An 18,886-nucleotide genomic window follows, 5' to 3' on the forward strand; every position below is an offset into this window, starting at 1 on the left:
TGTTGTCTTCTCTGCTTTATCTTGAAATCCTATTGGGTGGGCTGTAACCTGGAGAAGAGCCCTGAGGGCTACGTAGGGGCGTCCTTCCTCAGACACAAATGCTTTGCTGCCGTGGGCGGCAGCCTGGGAGCTCCCCCAGCCGTGCACACTCACTGCTTAGTTCTCTCATCTTCAAATCATCTCAAGAGTTACTCTCCTGCTCCTAGCACAGGTCTGCTCTGTCCCCAAGGAGCAACCGCTAATTTCTTGTTTTCTTACTGCCAACTGCTTATAGCTCTGATTTGTTTCTTACATTTTTTTCCCCTTTTGGTTTGTTTTCTTGCCCTTGGAAATATCACTTATTTTTTGTGACTCCAGTCTTGCAGTAAATTGTATAGAGTAGTAACTGACACATTTTGCAGGATTTTGGGTAGTTACTTGTTTTACATTTCTCCTAGGGAGGGGTTCAGTATGGTGTAAGCTAACAGATACATGATAGAACAAAGGGAAAATTTTAAATTACTGAAGAGAACAGAGGAGCCATACACACCGCTTCAAACCAGCATCCATAGGGTCTCTGTGGCCACTCTGTGTGGTTGTACTAATTTATAGCCAGAATTTGATTGTGTTATTCAGCTGTACTGCCAGAAGCCTCCACTGAGTGTTACACCTTTTTTTCTCTCTATGCTTTAGTTTGGATATTTTTTATTGTCTTTTTTTAAATCCTCACTTGAGGACATGTTTTTTCATTGCTTTTAGAAAGAGGGAAAGGGAGAGAGAGAAACAATGTGAGAAATGATTGGTTGCCTCCCATACACACCCAGCCAGGGGACTGTAGGCACTGGGACCGGGGATCAAACCCATACCTTTTTGGTGATGGGATGATGCTCCAATCAAGCAAGCCATACGGGCCAGGGCTAATTGTCTTTCTTTAATTAAAAGACTGTACATTTAATGCTCATTTTAGGTTTACAGGAAAACTGGATAGTACAGAGAATTTCCTTATTCCATACTGTACTAGTTTGCTAGCAACCCTTCCCTTTTGAAGTCACTGAAAAAAAATCCAGCTCTGAGGTCCCAGAAGGTGGCTCCCTATGTCGTTTCAGGCATAGCCCTGTCTTAACTGTACTTTGCATAGTTTACACTGTGGTTCCTGGAAGGGTTTGTCTCTGGCAGCATCGGCAGTCGTGCTGGGCATCGAACAGGAGGCGTTCCTGTCTGGAGTCTGGGGAAGCATCCTCTCTCCATCAGGGTTGTTTAAAGTTGGCAGGACTTGAAAGCCTCCCCAGGAACACACTGTAGAGTTGGCAGGTTCCCGTCCCACCCTCCTTCCTCAAGCTGGGAACCGCTAAGCCTTGGGCAGTGAGACATACGCTGGGAATTTCTCTCTGCAACACCTTCGCTGAGAGCTATTAGCATGATGTGCCATTATTTTCCTTGGATTGGCTCGTCTCAGGAATTCAGCAGCAGGCGCCCCCCAAGTGGCACGTGATCGAAACAGGGAACGTCGGGCAAGAGTCTGGAGTGAAAATAGACAACTGAAAATAGGCCGCAGTGTGTGACTCACCCGAAATGAGTTCTAAGAGCTATCCACGTTCAAACACTGACCTGTTTTGCCATCCAGGGGATGAAATAACTGTTGATTGGAAAAGTGATCACCTGGAGAAAGCAGGCAGCTGGAAAAGGCAGAGAGAACCCTTGAAGATTCCTGTGAAAATCAAACCAGGCACTGTTAAAATGCAAAATGCAGGGCCCTGCCGCAGACTTGCTAACTCTGAGTCTTGATAGGAGGCCTGGAATCCTCAGGATTTAAAAAAAGATTTTATTTATTTATTTTTACAGAGAGGTCAAGGGAGGGAGAAAGGGAGGGAGAGAAACATTGATGTGCAAGAGGTACATCGATCAGTCGCCTCTCATAGGCCCCCAACTGGGGACCCGGCCTGCAACCCAGGCAGTGTGCTTGACTGGGAATTGAACCGGTGACCATTCAGTCCACAAGCCAGCACTCAATCCACTGAGCCACATCAGCCAGGGCAAGTTCTTTTTTTAAAAAATATTTTATTTATTTATCTTTAGAGGGGAAGGGAAGGAGAGTAGTATCAGTGTGTGATTGCCTCTCGTGAGTCCCCTGCCGGGAACTGGCCTGCAACCCAGGCATGTGCCCTGACTGGGAATTGAACCACGATCGTCTGGTTCACAGGCCCGCACTCAATCCACTGAGCTACACCAGCCAGGAGCCAGGGCAAGTTCTTATAAGCATTCCCCTAGTGACTCTGATGCAATGGTTTTCCAACTACATGCTGAGAAACACTGATTTCAGAGGAGGGACTAGGCAACTGAACCAGCAAAACCTGCAGGGACTTTAGGAGGGCGCTCTCAGGTGGAGAAAGGAGAGGAGTACTAACGCAAAGGGTCCAAAGCAGAGGCAAACCAATTACTCACAGTCTAAGGCCAACCGTGGGGCCAGTCACTTACTGTCCATTGCTCTCAATCCCCGGTATCATGATCATGCTATAACAGGACTCGAGTAGACAAACCATAAAGTAATTTGAACAGGAATAAAACAAAGAATTATTAACCATAACAATTGCCTACAGGGGAAAGGGAAACCTCTAAAAATATATAAATAGTAGAGGGAGCAGCCATTTCGAAGAACCTCTACGTTGATCTACCTCTAGGTCAAGGTGGAACACAAAGGAAGGCACGAATCGGGACGCATTCTCACCTGTTAGGAAGCGCAGCCCTATGCTGTGTTCGTCAAGTTGTCTGCTCCAGGTGAGGGTTTCACAGGATTTTCAAGCAAAGTTCAACTAGTCTCCTCAGACGTAGGAGGACAAGCTACTTCCACTGCCAAGGGAGTTTCAGGGTGGCTTAGGTTCAAGGTTGTCCCTTTCATCTGGGCCCAAGCAGATATCCCTGTTTCAAGTTTTGGTATCTCGTTCCTTTGCAATGAATGCCTTAACTTCACAAGAGAAACTTAACGAGGTTGTAAATTCTACTAACAGCAATCCAGCCCATAGCAATGCTGCCCACCACGGCTGAAGACCAAGCTGAGAGGTGCACCAGGGTATCAGTAGAGCCCTTTCTTTTTCTAATGTCCCTCTGGCACCCTCTACTGATGAAACTTAACACCAGGCTAAATGGAAAAAGAAAGTTCCAGTACTGTGAGCAGGGTAGTGAAGGATGGGTTTGGAACTGAGAATCCGTGAGTAATAATTGGCAGTGCACTTCACCCTCATTCTCTCTTCATGGTCTCCACACCCCCACCCCCACGATCAAAGCAAGGCCTCCAAATAGAAATGAGGAAACCCAGGATGCCAAGCTGCATCAAATTATCTTTCTAATAATACATACTCACGTGTATCTAAGATGATCAACAGTTTGCCCAGGATTGCCCCGGCTTTAGCACTTATAAAGTCCTGTGTCCCGGGAAACCCCTCCATCCCAGACACACTAGAACAATTTGTCACCCTGCATGTGTCCAAAAGGTTCTCAAATGTTCTATGTATCAGAATCACCTGGGGCACTTGCTAACAATGCAGGTGATTCCGTCAAAGATGTACTGATTTTGGATGCAAGCAAGCTATGAACTGAGTTTTGAAAAGTTTTTATTTGGCAAACACTTCTAGGGGCTCCTCAATCTGGACTTAATTTGTTCTTGTTCCAAAACCATAACCACTGAAAAAGAAATAAATTACATCCTTTGGAAGATACAGCCAAGATTCCTGAGCCAGAAGCAGACACTGACAAATTATATAGGAGTTGATGGAGGTGGGGGTATAAAAGTTGTAGTCCGGACTTACAACTGTTCTCTCCTTTCAGTTGCAGGATAAGTCATTTTTCCTTCAAGGTCACAAGGTATATAGCAAAGAATAATTGGTGATGTGAAAATTAGATTTGCTATTAGCAAAAAAAGGCACATTGATGGAGTTCAATGAGCTTCCTGCAAGTAAGCTGTGTATATTAATTATATGAGGCTTCTTTTAAAGACTTTACAGTGACTATGCCTTGGTAATCATAAAGAGTAATTTGCACAAAATAGTTAATTCGGTGCTCTTTCTGCTATTTTCACCCTGGAAGATACATGGCCACTTTAAAGATGTTTCTCAAGAACTCAGATGAGGCCAAGGCACTCTTAACATCTGAGTTTCTATCTGTGTACTAGACATCATGCTAAATTATTTAAATACACTATTTCCTTTCATCCTCCCAACAGGAGCTATGCCCATTTAATATAGAAGCGGAATGCTTGCCCTAGATTATACACACAGTGAATGCTAGTGTCTGGACTGAAATTTAGGTCGGTTCGCTCAAGGGAAATTTGCTTAGCACTCACTGGAGAACCATGAAGAATAAGGCGTGGACCCAAGTCCTGTTGTAAGTACTACCGATGGAGGTATGCACGGCCTGCAATGGGACCGCAGATGAGGTACACCTTAGACTCTCCATAACTTTCAGGGTAAAATTCAAATCCTTTTGCTTAGCACCTGGTTCCCCAAATCCCTCCCTCTTCCAATAGGGCGGGAAAGGATGCTGGGAAGTCGCCAGTTGGTAGGGGTAGGAGGGTGGAGTCCAAAGGACCTTCGCCTAAGAAGGACATCTTCATTCCCATCTTCAACATATCCCGGCTGCTCGCGGGGACCCACACCCTGTGCTCCTCTCCAACCGGCCCTCCCTTCGTCACCTTCAGCGACGCGGTCCTCCGAGAGCGGGAACGCGGAGCTGCCCGGACGCCAGGAGACGGAGCCGGAAGCGGCTGCCGTGGCGGCGCATGACGTAAGAGGAAGTGCCTTCCCCCGGGGTCTAAGATTGGGAGTTGCTGGAGTCTGTGCTGCACTCTTAAGGCTCCCCGGACCGCTGGTAGCGGAGCGGGTGCGGGCCTGGAGTTTACTTACCGGGGCATACGCTTGTGAACCTGCGCGCCCAGATCCGCGGGCAGGTGCGGCCTTCCGGTTTACCGGTGGGTGCTTGGGGCCAGTGGCGTGGGAACTGCCTCTGCGGTCCCTCCTCACGTGACCTCCGGAACCTCATCCTGAGCCTCTTGGAAGGGTCTGAAATAGGGAAAGTGGTTAGCCCTTCCTTGTTGAGGACCAGCCTCTTTCACCTGTCACGCTCGTTTAATCCAGTTCAACCGTGAGAGAGAGAGATTGGTTTCCTGTTTACAGAGGCGAAAACTGAGGCCCAAACAGGTGAAGTCATTTGCCGCAGATCATGCCGCTGGGAAGTGACAGATCTGGATTCAAAGCCAGTTTTGGCTAACGACAGAGCCCTTGCTCTTTGTCCTGCTGCGGGGTTCTCAAGCTTTATCTGGCTAAAAAATTCCGGGGTGGAGGGTGGGGTTAGTTCACAGACTTTTGGAGCTCCAGGAATTCGGTAGGTCTGGGATGGGGCTCTGGAATCTGTATTTTCAACAACCGCCCAGGACATATATCGCTGACCTGTGAACAGAGCAAGAACTATAGCTGATTGTCGTGTTAAGCTTCTAAGGCCTCAATTTAGAGAAAATGTCGAAGGAGGACTTTCTCTATACGTGTTGTGGTACTGCAGAGTTGGCCTTTGATTCTGCCATTAACTCTTGAAGATTATCTATTTATTTATTTATTTTTAGAGGGAGAGAGACATCAGTCGGTTGCCTCTCATATGCCCCCCGACAAGGGGTGGAATCTCCAACCCAAGCATGTGCCTGGACTGGGAATCCAACCAGCAACCCTTGGCTTTGCCTACATGCTTAACCAACTGAGCTACACCCATCAGGGTAGCCATTAACTCTTTGGGGGCAGGTGGTGGCCTCTCTTTAATCTCCCCACTTATTAAATAAGAAGAATTTCATACTTACTACCTGGGGAATTTGTTAAACCCACAGATCAGAAATCAATTACCAGGGGTGGGAGGCTTAACAAGCCATAAAATAAGCTTGTTACCTTTGAGAAACTTTCTCAGGTAGACTCTTAAAGCCCTGGCTGATGTGGCTCAGTGAATTGAGTGCTGGCCTAGGAAAGGAAGGGTCTCTGGTTTAATTTCTGGTCTAGGGCACATGCCTGGGTTTCAGGCCAGGTTCCCAGTGGGGACACGCAAGAGGCCACCACACGTTGATGGTTCTCTCCCTCTTGTTCTCCTTACCTCTCTAGAAATAAAATCTTAAAAAAATAAAAAGAAGTAGATTATACTTTCAAAATACATGGCCTAAACCTCCCTGGCTTGTTTGTTTTTGTAGCTCTGTGTGCTCCTGTATTTGCTGTGAACTAAAATTTTATCAATAAAAAGTCAAATTAGTGTTACATTACCGTTATGGAGTGGATTTTTCAATTAGCGGAAGACTATAACTTAAAATTTGAATGTTAATATATCTGCTGTCGATTTTACACGTGACTTGGGGTGAGGCACTTAACCTTGTGGTCCTCACACACATCTGTCAATTACCATCTCCTGTGATGCTGTGTCCATCCTGTGTCAGATCTTCTGAGACAGGCCATGGATGTTGTTAAGATGCCAGGGAAGTCTGATGCAGCCCGTGGTAATGGGATATGGAAATCTTAGAAACTGAGCCTTAGTCTATTTCTCACTTTCTGTGTAGGTGCAGTGTTAGTTTCCTTATGTTCTGCTCTTGGGGACTAATAAGAGTCATGTGGTTCATAATCCTGGTTTTAGAATTTCTTAACATGCACTATTTTGTGAATGTAGTGAAAGCACTATAATAAGATTGCAAAAGGCAAACCTTAAAGCCAGCAACCCTAAGTGCTTAGTAGGCCTCTTAATTGAGATGTGATGACAGATGGTGATTTTATATAGAAGTTCTGGTTGCTATTGAGCAGTCTCTATGCCTGAAAGGATTATAATTACCCCTTGGTAGTGCAAGTTCTCACAACCCCAACTAAAAGCATCTTTTTTTTAAAAACAGATAACCATTTGTGTGGTTCATGTGAGGCATGAAATCTTCTGAAAGCTGAGAGCAGAAGCCCTCCTGGTCAACATGGAGGACAAAAGACGGCGAGCCCGGGTGCAGGGAGCCTGGGCCGGCTCTGCTAAGAGCCAGGCCATTGCTCAGCCAGGCAAGAACCTGTGGGAGTCCTGTGCATGTGGACAATCATCACCCTCTTTTCCTTACATCCCTTTGATTTATAATGGACTTCCATTTCGATGGTCAGGAATTACTTAAAATGTGGCTGGTGTATTTTGTGGATTTGTTGCCGGGGAGCTAAGAGTTGAGCTTGAGTATGCCTGATGTACAGTCACTACACTCAGACACCCCCACCCCCAGGTGTGGGCTGAGGTCTTCGGAAGACCTTGCCAGTTAATTTGTAGATGTCCTGGAGGTTGTACCTGAGTGGATTTCATTGGTCCTTGCTCGGCAGAGGGTGGTGAGAGCAGTTTCCCCCGGTTTGAGCCTCTCTCTTGCTTCAGTGACCACTGCCGAGAGCCGTCTCCACCAGAGGCCTGGTCAGACCTGGATAAACAAGGAGCGTCATCTGTCAGACAAGCAGTTTGTGTTCAGAGAACCCCAGCAGGTAAATTCTTGTTTATCCTTCAACAGTAACAAGGATTTATTTATAAAAGTTATATTCACATAGGATACGCGTAGTGACTGAATAAATTCACTAATGAAAAGAAAGTTAAAGGACTAGAATAATAATGAAATGTAGAGGTTCAATTTCTAAGTACGTCTGAGGATTCTCTGTAGTCTGTCCCCAAATTGTAGGTAGGCGTATATAAATACATTTTATTTTTAGTTTTGGCACAGAAGATAGAACATGATTAGGAGGCTTTTTTTCATGGGGGGTAAATGTCAGAAACAGTAAAGATTCGCTCTTTTTAACAAAGTGTAAAAAAGAGTTAAAAATCAGCCATCATTCTATAATAGTTATTTTTTTCATCTCATGGCACACATAAACTACTAAAATTCTGCAACACACCAAAAAATATACTTTTTGTCAATCTGACAAAAAAGGTATAATTTTCATTGATTTACAAAAAAGGATAATAGTACTTACCTACTACCCTTTTTGCTTCAAAGTGACTTTTTAAAGAATCCAGTACCTATATACTTTTTAAAGAATCCAGTACCTATATTCTTTTTAAAGAATCCAGTACCTATATGTATCCAAGGATTTCTGGAACCAAAAATTAACCAATCAGATGCAACCTTATTATGCGATGTGGCCAATAAGATGCAATTCTTTTATATGACCTATATGTTTATGGTTCAAGACAGGCTATTATTATGTTGGCTGTTGTCATTTTTTTATTTGACAATCTAAGGGAAAGGAAGTCAGCGTTGACTAAATAGGTATTGCATGTTTAAAAAATTTCTGTGGCACATCAGTTGAACATTGCTGTGCTATAGTCATGATTTTATAAATAATGATCCAAATCCCTTCGTAGAATATCTTCTATTTTTAAAATGCTCCTGGAAAAGTTTTTCCAGAGCTGCCAGTTGTAAGGAAAATGGATTAATTTCAATCACATCATCTTTTAAGGCTCATGAGAAACTATAAAGTAGTTCTAAGAAGAGCAGAAACAAGGGTTTCTGGTGGGATAGTAAGAGTTTGGAATTAAAAAAAGGATAGTTTGAGACCTTATGTATTTTGCCCGGAAATGAGAGGTTTTGGCCATCCTGCGAGGCGGCCTCCCTGAGGCTGAGGAGCCGGAGTCAGAGCTGCCTGTTTCCCCGCAGGTGGTGCGCAGAGCCCCGGAGCCGCGTGTGATCGAGTAGGTACCTTTCTGCCTTCCCGTGACCGGTGCCCACACTGAAATGGAGGGCCAGGGTCTTTCCCCCACCCTGGTTCTTCCATCTAGAAGAGATAACAGCTCCACTCATTTCTTAATTTGGGGCTGGGATATTCTTATCTCAGATGTCTTTAAACTTAGTCTTTTGAGAACCCTTTCTGAATGTACCAGTGGGGTGGAAAATGCAGCAAGACATCTGATGTGAAACTGCGGACACGGGTGTGGATTCCCGGACCCCGTCTCACTGACGTATCTGCAGACAATTGGCTGAACCACCTCCTAGGTTAGGACTGAGGGGCTTTCTCCTGCGTCACTGAAACATGGCTCTCAGAGAAGGCTTTAGGCTGTGTCACCAGCAATGTGGATGACAGCTGCTGGAAATCTAGATGACCTTACAGTCTGTTTCTTAAAACCACACAACTGTTCCAGAGCAAGTAAACGATAGCAAACATTCCTCTTACATTAATCTGTGTCTAAAATGTTTGGTTTTTCAAACTTGTTGAAAGATGCTTTGACGACCCTGCGTTTCAGTTTCTATCTGATGTACATGAGTTGTCAGTGGAAAGCATCTCTTTGTGTTGGCAGTGTAGCGCCAGGCTCATGTTATCACCCATGAGCAGACTGTGAAGCTGTTTGGCTGTTAACGATCGAATTGTGCATCTTAGAGATATTGGAAACTAACACAGATGTCATCATACTTTCAGAAAGGATGTGTCGTTGTGGCCCTGCCACCAGTTAGCTGTGTACCCCGTTCTGGGTAGTTTGTTGCCACCCCTCTGCCCTTCAGGCTCCTGGTCCGTAATACTGAGGGTCTGGAGCGCCCGGTCACCGCAGGCCCACTCTAGGAGCGCTGACGGCCTTGGTGGTTTTACAAATACCAATGTGACGTTGTTTCCGTTGGTGATAAAGAGAATAAACAAAACCATGAGACCCGTTATAAGGTACTGGCAGGACATTCTGGGAAAAAATGGGCAATTGTGAGTTTGCCAGTCAGGAGCAAAATGACAGAACTCATTCCTACTTGACCCTAGGATTTGTTAATTTTGGTTATCTAAAGTTAGCTATGCTAGATTTTTTTTACTAGCCAGAAGTATGGCTCCCATTTGAAGTGAGCCAGCTTCTAAGTGTAGCCCAAAAGCACAGTGAAACATTGTATTCACGTTCTGGGAAACTTCATAGGCAACACACTTAGGAAGTTCTGCCTACCTTTTGGCTCAGAGGGGCTCACACATCTACCTAGGAGCTAGCACAGAGATCACGACCTACTGACTCACATGGCAGAGTGAGTGTGAACACCGTTCCTGTATATTATCCTGCACAACTCACCTTTCTGAGGAGGATCTGACACGGGTGTCTTGATAGAGACACTAATCCAGTCGGGGTCGCTCTCTTGCATGGACCTCAGCACACTGCGCAGCTGCAAGAGTTTTGTACTTTTACACATTTGATTAAATTCACCTAGCTTTATTGCTCAACTACTACGTGCTAGGTACTAGGAAACAGAATAATAGCCCGTTTCTTGCCGCTCAGTAGCCCACAGTCTTGTAAGTGAAATACATATGTAATCAGGTAAATTGCCAGCCTGTGTATCATGGACCAGCAGATTCATATGTAAGGTCTTACGGTAGCACCGAGGATGAGTTGTTACCACTGGGGTGGATTAAAGGTCAGGAAGTTGATGCTGAGCTGAGATTTTGAAGGATGAATTAGAATTTTCCACTGAACCAGAGCTGGGGTGGGCTGGTTTGGAGTGCTGGATGGTGGGCAGGTATCCTGGCATGGAGAAAAGCTCGGGATTTGAACCTGGTGGTGTCCTTGAGACCCCAGGCAGTGATTGTTGCCGGAGGATGGTGAGTTGGCGGGAGCCGTCAGGAGGCGGGGCCAGATCACAGGGACCTGCAGTGCAATGCTGGAAAGTGGGCGGGAGCCTTGGACAGACTTTAACCAGAGGTGCAGCTCATTAGACGTGGATCCGAAAGCAACAGACACTCAGAGCCCCTGCTGCCTGTTACATGCCTCCCTATTCCCGAGTCTCCAAAGTGGGGGCTCTATTTGGCACCCTTTTGTGTGCTAGATTGCTGGGCTTCAGCCCAAACTGTGGATGATATAGAGAGGGGTGGGATCAGAATTTATTTCATTACAGTCTTCTCTGTGGTCTGATCCTGTCAGGGTTCTGTTCCCGACACCATTAATGATGTGCTGCCCCTCGCCCCTGCTCTCAACGGTGGAAGAAGCCTGCCACGTAGGGCACCCTCATTGTTTAGTGACTCTGGCGAGCCAGGGCTTTGGGAGTCCCAGAGGATAGCCCTTCCCCTCGGCGGGTTGAGTTGCCCTGTTTGATACTAACGAGTCTGTGTTCTTTGTTCCTTTAGCAAAGAGGGTGTATATGAAATCAGCCTGTCACCCACAGGCGTATCTAGGTAAGTGACATTAATTGTTTTAAAAATTTTTGAAAACATCACCTTAATGCATGAGTATACTAATTGTCACTATAAAATAATGAGGCATTTAAAACAAGTATTTCAGCACTGACATATTCTAGTGAATTGCTTAGAAGGTATCTCTGCAGTTAGCCCAGGGGCACTGCTGTTGTCATAACCCCTTGGGAACCCCGCCCCTTAAAGCAAGTTTCACTGTGACACAAGGAGACAGCTGCATTGTTTTGGTCACATCTTGTGGTGAACCAGGTATGGCTTAGGTGAGCTTTGGCTCTTTCAAAACAGCCAGTGCATCATCAGAGAGTAAAGTTGAGGAGCATGTACCCAGGGAAGGCTCTCTAAAATGATTTGGAACTGACCTGGCATTGCTGAACTAAGTGCACATTCAGTGAGAGAAAGAACTTTGTTTGTATATTTTAATTATAATACGATTATAAATGATTGCTTCCCCTACAATTGGCAAAGTCTCGGGAGACTATCAGTTGTTAAAATAACAGGGCCAGGCATTTTATTAGTTATTTTACTTTGCCCAGTGACCGTGTGAGGTGGGTATCGACTTTGTTGCAGATGACACTCAGCGGTTAAGTAACCAGCCCAAGGTTCCCCGCTCAGCAGAGCTGGCGCAACACTTCACCCATGTCTGTAAGAGCGCTCAGGAATCCCTTTATCCTTCATGCCTGTTTTATTGGCATTAACACGGAAGGAGTTTGTTTTCCGTCTGGAACATCATGACCTGGGTGCGACTGGGCTCTGCCTGCTGTGGAGGGTGGCAAGGTGGTTCCGTGTGCCCACAGGAGGCGGCCGTGCCAGGTTGATTGGCTCTTCTGATAGCGCCTGACGCCCATCTTTTCTGTGTTCTTTAGTTAATAAGAGTTCTTTCTGCTTCAAGGGTACGTTTGTATCCTGGCTTTGTTGACTTAAAAGAAGCCGACTGGGTACTGGAACAGCTTTGTCAAGATGTTCCCTGGAAACAGAGGACCGGCATCCGAGAGAGTAAGTCGGTCCCGGAGATCACAGTGGTCGCTGCTGCCTGGGCTCCCTGCTTGGGGTGTGCCTTGCACCGTTGCTGCTTTTCACCACAGCCTGCCCGAGACCCCCAGGATGGGTAGCGATTAGCCAGAGGGGACAGAAGAGATGGCAGACGGTGCTCAGAGAGAACGGGGCAGGAGGATGGGGCAGGAGCCCAGAGAAGCAGAGGGCGTTTGGGTTGGCCCAACCCGGGCGCCACACTCACCTGCCCTTGTGCCTGCGCTCTGCCTTTGCTGCTTCAGGTGGTGCCGGCTTTCCTCTTCCTTCATCGAAACTTCCAGGGCTTTGTTTCTCATTTGGCACATATTTTTTCGCAATCCTTCCTACTGGCTTTTTAGTCTCTATTAGTTTCACTGGAAGAGTCCAGCCTCCTGTGGCTTTATCGTCTACTTTGGTGAGCGTGTAAAGACAACCTCATCTTCAACCTGCTCCCCTGTGGTCGTCCGTCCCCCAAAGAACAGTACCTGTTGTACCGGAGGTGGACACTAGGGGGAGTCTGTGCTCTAGCACACAATTCCTTTCTGGCACGTTGAGTGAATTTAAATTTTCTGTAAAGAAAGAGGCAAGTATACTGGCTTCATATGTGACTCAGACATCAGAATAAGAGTCAGTTTTCTCTCCTAACTCCCAGCAGTTTATGTAGCGGGGCTTTTGGGGACAGACTTAGCTTCGATTGCTAACTTTTATTCAAATTAATTGTTAATTTTAAGCAAATTACATTACTTTGCTGGTCCTTGGTTTTCTGATCTGTAAAATGGAGCTCATAAGAATACCCACCTTATATGGTTGTTGTGATAATTAAGTGAAGTAATGTGTGATAAGCAGTACTTGGCAGAATGCCCTGTACACAGTAAGCCATCAGTGAATGTTAGCTGTTTTTATTGTTCTTATTGTTGTTGGCAGTTGATGCCAGTTGTGGGGGCACTAGCAGGTCTACGGGTAGCTCCCTCCCTCAGTGAACTGGACACGCGAAGCTTCCGACTGCAGGCAGCTTCCCGCTGTGGTCGGCAGCACTCTGTCTGGGCCGCAGAATCGAAGCCACACACAGCAGTGACTCCCGGCAGACGGCGTGTGTTGCTTCTTGTATGGATGTGGGGCTCCAGACTCCTGCCTGCGAGGCTCTGGGCTCTGTGTCCTGCTTTTTAGACCCTCCTTGTCTCTGGTTGGCTCCTTCACCCTTGTCGATGTTGTAACTGGCCCAAGGAAGTCACACCTCCTCACCTCAGAGCCTTTGCTCATTCTGTTCATGCCAGTGTACCTCCTTGTGGTGTTCTTCTTTAATCTCACCTTGAATCCCTTGTCCTCTAAGGAAGGTGGAGCCTTGGGTCAGGCCTGTCCTTGCCCGTCCTTTGTGTTTCTCACAGCCTTCCGCACAACGTGAGGCAGAGTGGTTGGCACTCGCTAGGTACATGGCAAATAGCACTAAACCATTTCAAAGGCCCTGTATTTTCTCTCTTAGATGTAACTTACCAGCAGCCAAGACTTACAGCGTGGTATGGCGAGCTTCCCTACACTTACTCCAGAGTCACTATGGAGCCCAATCCGCACGTATGTTGGAACATTGTTGTTGTATCATAAGGTGTTAGAGACTATAAACCGTAAGTGTTGAGTCCCGTAAATAATAATAAAATGCTGTGCTGGGCTGCATGGTCTTTCCCGCTTCAGAAAACCCTTGGGGCTCACACACGGAGTCCTTGTGCTCACTGCCATTGCTGTGCTTTTGATCCAAAGATGAGAGAAACTGGAGCTAAAGTGACCTGGAACCAGACTCCAGGACTGCAGGGAAACGAACCATTTCTTCTCCCGCCTCCCAGCATTCCTGGCAGTAACCCTTCTGCGTCTCCCCTGGTTCACATTTACTGTGGGCCGACGTCCTAAGACTGCCCAGTGAGGTCAGAATGTCTCTTTTCATTTTTCAGGCTCTTTTGCGATTTGTGGGACATAGTTGGTGTTTTTCTTGTCGATTTCGTGTTTCTTCTGTGGCTGTACTTCTTAGACTTCCAGCTTATCGTTGCTTTGGCTTGTTTCTGCTGCTGCTTTTATTTTTAAAAATTTCCATGACAGTAAACAAAGAGATTCTAGTATATATATTAAACTTGTCCAGAGGATGGAGTTAAGATCCAAGAAATAGCTCCCTGTTTAGTCCCTGGAACCTTGCCTTTGGCAAATAATATTATGCATTATGGAAAAAGACTTTGAAGAAAATGGAGTTTTGCCTGCTGCATCGGGATACACAGAAGTGTGACGTGACATATTTCGGACCTTCTGGTAACTTATAATCACGAACTGCCACTTTCCTGAAATGGTCACAGACGAAACGTTGACCAGGGGTGCGTGGCTTTCTCATAGAAGAAGGTATTCCGGTGCTTTGGTCTCTGGGCCTGCATTTAGAACGTGATCCGGGGAAGTGCTGAGACCTTCAGGTCTGAGGTTGGTTTGGAGACGTGAAGAGAATTGAATTAGGTCAGTCCAGCGTGGACTGCTGGCCATGTTTCTGTCAGAAGTAGTATACTGTTTTGTTGACGGTCATAGACAAGTTGAGGATTAGACAGGCTGTGGAGAAGTTCTTTCTCATTCATTCTAGTTGATCTTAGAGTAGGATTTTTCAGCCTTAGTATCTGTGATCTGGGGCTGGATAGTTCTTTGTTGTTGGGGTTGTCCTGTGCGTTGCAGGAAGCTTGGCGGTTAATCTGACTTTTACCCACTACCTGCCCCAAACACCTGTCACCGAGCTGTGACAGCAAAAACCACTCTGGACATTGCCAGACATCTGCTGAAGTGAGCACAGCTGCCCCTGGTTGAGAACCATGGCTTTGTAATAAACATAAAGCACGTAAGATCTGCTAAGTGGAGTGGTCTTTTATGCTTGGAGAACAGTTTGACAACTCTTTTTTTCAATTCATTTTTAATATACTTTATGGATTATGCTATTACAGTTCTCCCATTTCCCCCCTTTATTCCACTCCATCCTGCACAGCCCCTCCCATATTCTTTTTTTTTTTTTAGAGATTTTATTTATTTATTTTTAGAGAGAGTAGGGAGGGAGAAAGAGAGGGAGAGAAACATCAATGTGTGGTTGCCTCTCACATGCCCCCTACAGGGGACCTGGCCACAACCAAGGCATGTGCTCTGACCAGGAATCGAACTGGCGACCCTTTGGTTTGCAGGCCAGCGCTCAATCCACTGAGCCACACCAGCCAAGGTCATTTTGACAACTCTTAAAGGGAATTCCTTTTAATGACAACCCTTTTATTATAATGTAAGTAATATGTGTTTATTACTGAAAATTTAGAAACTATACATAAGCATGAAGAATACTAAAATGTTGGATAATTCTTTCACCTGATGTTTTTGTTCCAGTCTTTATAAAGTTTAATATATATATATATATATATAAAGTAAAATATATAAAAAACATAATATATATAAAATAAATATATATATAATGTATATATAATAAATATAGATAAATATATATATAATAAAATCTGTAACATATATATAATCTGTATGTTTTGGTGTTGAGTTATGTGAGTTCTTTATAAATTTTGGGTGTTAACCCCTCATCAGATGCATCATTGGTTAGTACCTTCCTCTGTTCAATAGGTTGTCTTTTCATTTTGTTAGTGGTTTCCTTTGTTCTGCAAGAGCTTTTTAGCTTGATGTAGTCCCATTCTTTACTTTTTCTCTTGTTTTCCTTGCCCTTGGAGATATATCAGAAAAAATATTGCTAACAGAAATGTCGAGATTTTACTGCCTATGTTTTCTTCCAGGAGTTTTATGGTTTCAAGTTTCACATTTAAGTCTTTAATCCACTTTGAGTTTGTTCTTGTTTATGATGTAAGAAGTTGGTCTAGTTTAATTTTTTGCATGTATCTGGGACATCGTTTGTTGAATATACTGTCTTTACCTCATTGTGCACTACATTTCAGGTAACTATATCACTAACATGTTTCAGTGCCATTGAGTATTCCTTTACAGCATCATACTTAATGGCTACATGGTATTCCATAATCGGTGTGTACTGTGACTTATTCAAGGAAGCCTCTTTTGTTGGATATTAAGGTTGTCACATTAGAATTTTTAATTTGAATTTGACTAGCTCATAACTTTGTCTTCATTGCTAATCAGTTTAGTTTCTTTATGTACCACCTTGAACAAAATCAAAAGACATGTCCCAGAATTTTTTAAGGGGAACTCATGTATATATGTGTGTGTTGAGGATGCTTGTTTAATTTTAAAATTATTGTCTCAAGCTCAACATCCCATAGCACAGGAACAGATTCATTCACAGGTTATTAAACTTCCTTTAGTCTTCGTTCAAATTAAATATAAGATGAACCCAGTACATGAGAAGTGAGAGTGCCGTGCCTGGCTGGGAGGCCCACCAGCTTGGCCTCTCCTCCTGCGGTAACCCCAGTGGCCCCCTGGGCTGCCCTGGGCTCCACAGAACACTGTTTGAAAGCCACTGAATGGGCCCTTTTACTTCTGTGATTCATATTTTCTCAGACTCTTCTCCTCAAATGTCTTTTAAGGATAGAATGTCTTCACTGAACAGTGGGGTGGTGCTGAATTTTAATTTAGACGTTCAGTTCTGAGGGATCTGTATATAGAGATTGGTTGGAGAGTCTAAATTAATCCTCTAGTTCGTTATCCTCTTCCCCCCTTTCTCCTTACTTCATCACCAGAAATAACTGAGAAAAAATATACAGCCACTTAGAACCTGACGTGGACGGGATGCTATCACAGCGCTCAGTCCTTACGCTGGAGTCCGGGGTGCCACTCAGTGTCTGTCACACTGCAGTAAAGCCTCCCTCCTCCTCTGCCTTCTGTTTTTCTTGCTGAGTGTAGCTCCGGCATCATATCTTTATCCCCACGAAGTTGAGCTTAAAACCATAGATAGGAAATACAGCTCGCTAACATCATTACGGAATTTCACTTTGAAATGTATTCTCTTGAACATTGGGTTAGTTTAATAGTATTTCTGTTTTACTAACCTAAGTTATTGTTTGTTCTCATTGCCATTCATTGTTTTAAATCCTCGGTTAGAATGTAATGCTGATTAATACCCATAACAAGGGACCCCAGCTTGCACCACGGTTCCCCTCACCCAGCAAAGCTGAGTGACTGCTGCGTGTGCTTCCCGGGCAGCGTTTCCCGGCCGCAGCCGTGGGATGTGCTTACTGATGGTGTCGTGCGTTCCTCTGCGGAGCGTTCACTGCTTGACTGCAGCCCTAGAACATGGACTTGGAAGGGGTTCTCTGATGTATCAGTTCTTAAAGCACAATCTGTGGACCCTGGAGTGGGCCACAGAATTCTTTTTGGAAGGCCACACGGTCAAACTTGCTGTAGTAAGACTGGATGACATTTTTTCTGTGTTGAATTTGCACTGATGGTGGATAAAAAAGTGTGGTCCGTAAAACTTAGTTTGAATCAGGCATCGTCGTCAAGCTCTACTGGAAACCATTGTATTCTTCACATTTGTGCACTTCCAGTTTTTTTTAAAACATGCTGGCTCCCTTTAAGAACATCCCTCAACGAAGCAGTAAACATTAGCCTTATTAAATCTCGACCCTTTGAGTATGTAACAGTGTGAGGAAGTGGAAAGCACGTGGGAAGCATTCCTGCTACAAGCCACATGTGAAGGTTGTCGAGAGAAACGCTGTGTGGCTGTGTATGCTGCAAGCTGGCTGGGCTGCCTCCTCGGGGGCCTTTTTGTTTTGGGGGAGGAACAACTGGCAGATGTGTTTATACTTGAGCACTCAGCAAACATTCTCACAAATGAATGAAGTGAGTGTCACTTCAAGAAAAACAATAAACAGGATTTATAGCTAACGATAGAGGTTGAGTTTTCAGGTAAAAATTAGAATTGTCGGAAAACTCGTAACTGCCACCTTGAGCCTGACCTCTTCCCAGTGCTTTGCCCTTTGTGGTGAGGTCCATGGTAATATTAATGGATATGGTTGTTTTGATACTGTGTGTGAAATGTGTCCACAGTTAGAAGACCTGCACACACAGGGAACCAGTATTTCCCAGATGACCAGTGCATGATGTTACAGAATCGAACAGGGCTAAAGAGCTATTCCAAGTGCAAGGTGGACCAGTGGATGTAAACATAACAGAGAATGAGCAGTTTGTTCATACAGTTTCAGGTTCCACTTTGCAACTGATCTTTAAGAAATTACTACTTGCAGCCCTGGCTGGTGTGGCTCAGTGGACTAAGTGCGGGCGTACGAACTGAAAGGTTGCTGGTTCGATTCCTGGTCAGGGCACACACCTGACTAGGAAGCTAGTTGCAGGCCGGGTCCCCATTTGGGGGCACGTGAGAGGCAGCCAATGGATGTATCTCTCACACATCAATGTTTCTCTCCCTCTCTTTTTTTCCCTCTCTTCCCTGCTCTCTAAAAATGAAGAAATAAAATCTGAAAAAAGAAATCAGTACTTGTTGAGTTTTGGTGTAATATCAAAGAATATCTATAATTAATATCTGTAATTTGAAAAGGCTATAAAAGTGCCTCCTCTCTTTTCTGGTTACATATCTGTGTGAAGGCACTTTTCTTCATTTACTTCCACAAAACAAATGCTGTAACAGATTGCGTGCAGAAGAAGATATGACAGCCAACTGTACTTAATTAAGCCAGGCACCAACGAGATTTGCAAAGCAGCGCTGTTCTCACCAGGTTTTTGTATTAGAAAATATAGTTGTTTTTATAAAA

The 18,886-nt window shown here is 44.8% G+C and overlaps 1 protein-coding gene and 1 long non-coding RNA gene across 7 annotated transcripts in view; one reads left to right on the forward strand and one right to left on the reverse strand.

Moving 5' to 3' along the window:
- Positions 1 to 895: 895 nt before the first annotated feature.
- Positions 896 to 4,735, reverse strand: LOC119002979 (uncharacterized). 3 transcript variants are annotated; one of them, XR_005069851.1, is made up of 4 exons: positions 4,664 to 4,735; positions 2,705 to 2,875; positions 1,588 to 1,687; positions 896 to 1,498 (listed from the first exon to the last, which is right to left on the reverse strand). It is a non-coding gene; the product is annotated as an uncharacterized LOC119002979 (long non-coding RNA). The 3 variants fall into 3 exon arrangements; XR_005069853.1 differs by lacking the exon at positions 1,588 to 1,687 and having other exon boundaries at positions 2,422 to 2,875; XR_005069852.1 differs by lacking the exons at positions 1,588 to 1,687; positions 2,705 to 2,875.
- A 68-nt stretch (positions 4,736 to 4,803) lies between these two features.
- ALKBH3 (alkB homolog 3, alpha-ketoglutarate dependent dioxygenase) overlaps positions 4,804 to 18,886 on the forward strand; it is a 38,785-nt gene continuing 24,702 nt past the window's right edge. Inside the window, exons 1-7 of one of the 4 annotated variants that reach the window (XM_037069057.1) lie at positions 4,804 to 5,168; positions 6,878 to 7,028; positions 7,381 to 7,484; positions 8,651 to 8,685; positions 11,076 to 11,123; positions 12,031 to 12,134; positions 13,630 to 13,718. In XM_037069057.1, the coding sequence (XP_036924952.1) occupies positions 6,950 to 7,028; positions 7,381 to 7,484; positions 8,651 to 8,685; positions 11,076 to 11,123; positions 12,031 to 12,134; positions 13,630 to 13,718 (459 nt within the window). In that variant the 5' untranslated portion in view covers positions 4,804 to 5,168; positions 6,878 to 6,949. Of the gene's footprint in view, positions 5,169 to 6,444; positions 6,550 to 6,877; positions 7,029 to 7,380; positions 7,485 to 8,650; positions 8,686 to 11,075; positions 11,124 to 12,030; positions 12,135 to 13,629; positions 13,719 to 18,886 lie in introns of those variants that run through there. The other 3 variants (XM_037069058.1, XM_037069059.1, XM_037069060.1) reach the window with 3 other exon arrangements.

Source organism: Sturnira hondurensis, unplaced genomic scaffold (assembly GCF_014824575.4).
Source record: "Sturnira hondurensis isolate 20B ecotype Veracruz unplaced genomic scaffold, ASM1482457v3 Scaffold0018399, whole genome shotgun sequence".
Classification (NCBI taxonomy): domain Eukaryota; kingdom Metazoa; phylum Chordata; class Mammalia; order Chiroptera; family Phyllostomidae; genus Sturnira; species Sturnira hondurensis.